Source organism: Camellia sinensis, chromosome 11 (genome assembly GCF_055761805.1).
Source record: "Camellia sinensis isolate YWXY chromosome 11, ASM5576180v1, whole genome shotgun sequence".
NCBI lineage: Eukaryota > Viridiplantae > Streptophyta > Magnoliopsida > Ericales > Theaceae > Camellia > Camellia sinensis.
In genome coordinates this window covers 64,307,665-64,311,776 of record NC_138971.1, presented here as the reverse complement: position 1 = coordinate 64,311,776, position 4,112 = coordinate 64,307,665, and the positions used below count along the sequence as shown (strand labels likewise).

Below are 4,112 nucleotides of genomic sequence, written 5' to 3'. Positions count from 1 at the left end.
CACCCGCTAATGTTTGGAAATGACTACATAACCCCTTGTGGCTTGTGGGCTGAAGTGCACCGTTAGACCCGTTAACGATTTAATGAAAAAGACTAAAATATTGATGTATAAAAGTAACTTAAGTATGTGAACTATGAATATTTCGTCATTGATTTGGAAAACAAAATGCACTTTAACTTTCATGTGCTTTATTCTATATGCGACTTATCCCCTTTAGAATTTGAAAATAAGTATATAATGTATGTCTCGTGTTTGACACATGTTATTAAGTTAGATAGAATGTTTAACAATTCATTTCAGTACACAAATCACATAGGGGTTATGTAGTCATTTCTAAATGTTAAGGGGTAAACCACACATAATTCAAATCACAAGGTTTAAAGTAAAGTTTGCTTAATTATCTAAACAACTATGTGAAACTGACATTTATGAGCCACATATTATCGATATGATTTATATTATACTAATTTTAAATTTATATCATATACTTTTCTTTCGCAGATAAAAATTTATGGCATATACTATTTTTTATTTATTTATTTTATTATCACAAAAATTATTAGATGATCTTAAAGTACTATTTGTCAATATGAAAAAAAATTATTGAGTAGTCTTCGGATATTATTCTGCTCCACTCATATTTGCCACCTCACGTCATGTCTCCCAAAGCCCAACACAAAACTGATAGGGGTCTCACTTTTGCAGCTATCACATACACTTTGGAGCACCACACGACCATCCGAAGGCCACGCAATAAGTTTTCCAATGTCGGTATAAAATTTAAAACAGTCAAACTATAAAATTTAAAACTATATAGCGGGTAAAATCCTTCCACAATTACACATGCTAATACTTTCGTGACATATAGAGGTGAGTTTGATTTGGATTGATCTGAATTGGAATAAAATCATAATTAATCTGTTATTTATGATTTTAAAAAAATTAGAACCAATCTAATCTGTTTAAATCGTGAAATCAATCCATTTAAATATGGACTGAATCGGTTTAGGGTCACAGATTCACATAATTAAAATAATCAAAAATATATATATATATATATATAAAACATTTTAATTTCATAAAAACATAAATATAGTATTATATTAGTTCAACAATAGTAATATGTCTTTTCATAATAGTGACATACTGTTCTAGAATTTAAACAACCATAAGAAAACTAGTTTCACCGTAAATATTTAGAACATTACAAATTAAAACTAAAAACTAACAAACAAAAACAATAAAAGAAGATACTATGTGGGTTTATGTTTGGGTTTAGATTTTATATGGAATAAGAGAAGATACTATACGGGAAGGTGTATAATATAAATATAGGCTATTTGTATACGGTCTGGATCGGTTCCAATTTGAAACTGTGGGGTTTAATTTGAAACCGATACGTGGACTACGAATTTTTAATTTTTCAATCCAGAACCGAATCACGCATTCAAAAAATAAATCCAAACCTACCGAATTAGACTAAACTGAATCAAATTACGAATTTCATGGATTCCTCACTCAGCTCTAATGACATATATAATACTCTACTAATTTCATTGGTAAGCTCATGACATTATCCATTTGCTTCCCACAAAAAGCATGCCAAGCGTGCCCATTCAATAATTCTATGAACTAAAAAATAAAAATAAAAACATTTGAAAGATTTAGGGATTGTTTAGGATGTCCTAAATAAGTGTACTTTTTGATTTTTTTGACTAAAAAGTTAAGAAAAAAAATATGGTTGCTTGGGTTAACTTTTTTACTTTTTATGAAAAAATGTGTATTAAAAAATTGTATAAATTAGTGTGTAGGGAAAAATTAGGATTGGGAGTTGTGCAGTCGTAATTTTTGACTTTTGGTGAATAGTGATAACTTTTTAACTTTTTGAATAACTTTTTGACTTGTTAACTTTTTTTCAACTTACCAAACTTAACCTTACTAAAAAAAACAAATTCATTTTTAATGTAACCCACACCTTATCACATTTGAATATTTGCCACAAACTTTTTTGGTTCATGCAACTACTTTTTTTTTGTTTTTTGTTTTTTTTTTTTTTTTTTTTTTTTTTTTGCACAACTTATTCTGATGATTAGTTTGGCTTGGATATTGATCACAATAATTGATATTTAAGTCATTTTCGTAAGGCCCTCTTTACCACTCAAATAATTCATTTCAAATTATACCCCATAGTTTTAAATTTATTTATTTAAAAAAAAAAAAAAAAAAAAAAAACAGAGTAGTACTTCTATATAAGGGGTCAAGAGCTACAGATTTTCTTCAAACCGTGCCTCCTATTTTGTTCCGAGATTTAAACTAGTGTTTGGTGTGTGATTTAAGATCATTGTTAGGCAAAATATATGGCTCTTGCTGGTAAGATGGAGACTGAGGTAGAGATAAAATCTGATGGGGATGAGATTTTGCACATGTTTGGAGGGAAAAAAGCACATCATGTACCAAACATGGTCTCTCACCACATACAAAATGTAGACTTACATGAAGGTGAATGGGGTGATCATGGATCTGTCAAGGCCTGGACTTGTGTTGTTGGTAAGGCATGGTATTTTAATTACATTATTTCCTACTGATTTCAAATAATACTTTGATTATATTTTTTACATTTTAGATGTATGTTTTAATATATATATATATATATATATATGAGTGTGTGTTTGATTTCAATTTAATAATACTACTCAAATAAAGTTTGGATTCACCTTCTCTCTAGTTGGAGATGGACTTGACTAGTCTAATCTAGTTGAGTTCAAATGGACTTACCAGTGTCTATTTCGGTGATTTAATTCATTTAGTTATTAGGTTTGTATATGATAATGGAAAGTTCACTTTTTAAGTTATGTCTGCCATCAAATTTATGTGTGTGTGTGTGAGAGAGAGAGACAGAGATAAGACAAATTTCACTTTATTCTTTGTAGTTTACCTTTTTATTATTTGAAAATAATCACATAATTCTTTTACGATTTATGGATTAAAATGCATTGGTATACATTCCATCTAAGTTAATAGTAAATATGTAAAACACGCACCAAAACATAAAGGGTTAGTCAGGTGGATAAATTGAATATGATTAAAACACAGTTGGTTAAAATGAATTTTGCCTTGCAAAAAATACTGAACATTCATGTCTGTGATTTGCATATTGTGGTTACTTATATGATCTTAAAAATTGCATATGGAAGAAAACATAAGTCTTCATTCCCAAATGACTGTGACTTAAAAATATAAATAAGTTAAACTAGAAGGGGATAGAGTAAAATTTGTCCAATGTGATAAAATCATGTTAAAAATAATAAGATTAATCTTACTTCTTTATATATATACATATACATATATATATATATATATATTGCACATGAAATCCTAAAAAATGAATCGGATCATAAAAATGAAATCATCCAAGTGACCTTCTAGTGGGAATAAGACCAAGAACAAGGAAATTGGTCACAAAATAAATATGGAAGGACAAAATATTTCATAAATAGATTCCATCAACTAATTCTATAAATCTTATCAATACATATCTATTCTCTGTTTAATTTTGTATTTGATTTCTACAATTTTATATTTGATTTCTACGTAAGTGTTTGGTTTAGAGAAGTCAATTTTTTAATATTTAGGCATTATTTATGGTTGACTTTTCTCAATTTATGCTTGCTTGTGCTGATACAAATAGAGGGGAAGGTCGAGACATACAAAGAGAGGGTTTCCATAGATGAAGAGAACAAAACAGTTCATTTGACAGCATTGGAGGGAACAGATTGCTTGGAGTTCTATAAGAGTTATAACCTCATCTTTCAGATCATTCCCAAGGGAGAGACCAAAGTGGTGAAAATTACAATAGAGTATGAGAAACGAAATAAGGATGTCCCTGATCCACAGAAATATCTGAACCACTTGATTAATCTCTTTAAAGATGTTGATTCTAAGCTTGTCCAAGCTTAATGCAATGGCTACATATATGAATAATAGTTATTGTATGATACTATGATCCTAGTTTGTAATAAGAGCTGGGGAGCTCTAGTGTTGATGATTCCTAGTTTCATGCTTGTGTAAGTATGTTTGTACCATAATTAAAATAATAGAAATTATTATTCTTA

General features: G+C 29.0%; 1 protein-coding gene across 1 annotated transcript; it reads left to right on the top strand.

Annotated features, from left to right (window-relative positions):
• Positions 1-2,262: 2,262 nt before the first annotated feature.
• Positions 2,263-4,112, top strand: LOC145801984 (MLP-like protein 328). The gene is made up of 2 exons (XM_082894033.1): positions 2,263-2,547; positions 3,689-4,112. The coding sequence occupies exons 1-2, from the start codon at positions 2,358-2,360 to the stop codon at positions 3,955-3,957; spliced, it is 459 nt and encodes a 152-aa protein (XP_082750159.1). The 5' UTR covers positions 2,263-2,357; the 3' UTR covers positions 3,958-4,112.

What these genes read in the sequence shown, in the direction of transcription:
- LOC145801984 (XM_082894033.1), top strand. Translation starts at nt 2,358, where the DNA reads ATGGCTCTTGCTGGTAAGATGGAGACTGAGGTAGAGATAAAATCTGAT. An exon ending in GGCCTGGACTTGTGTTGTTG is followed by an intron (nt 2,548 to 3,688) that starts GTAAGGCATGGT and finishes TGATACAAATAG; the next exon opens with AGGGGAAGGTCGAGACATAC.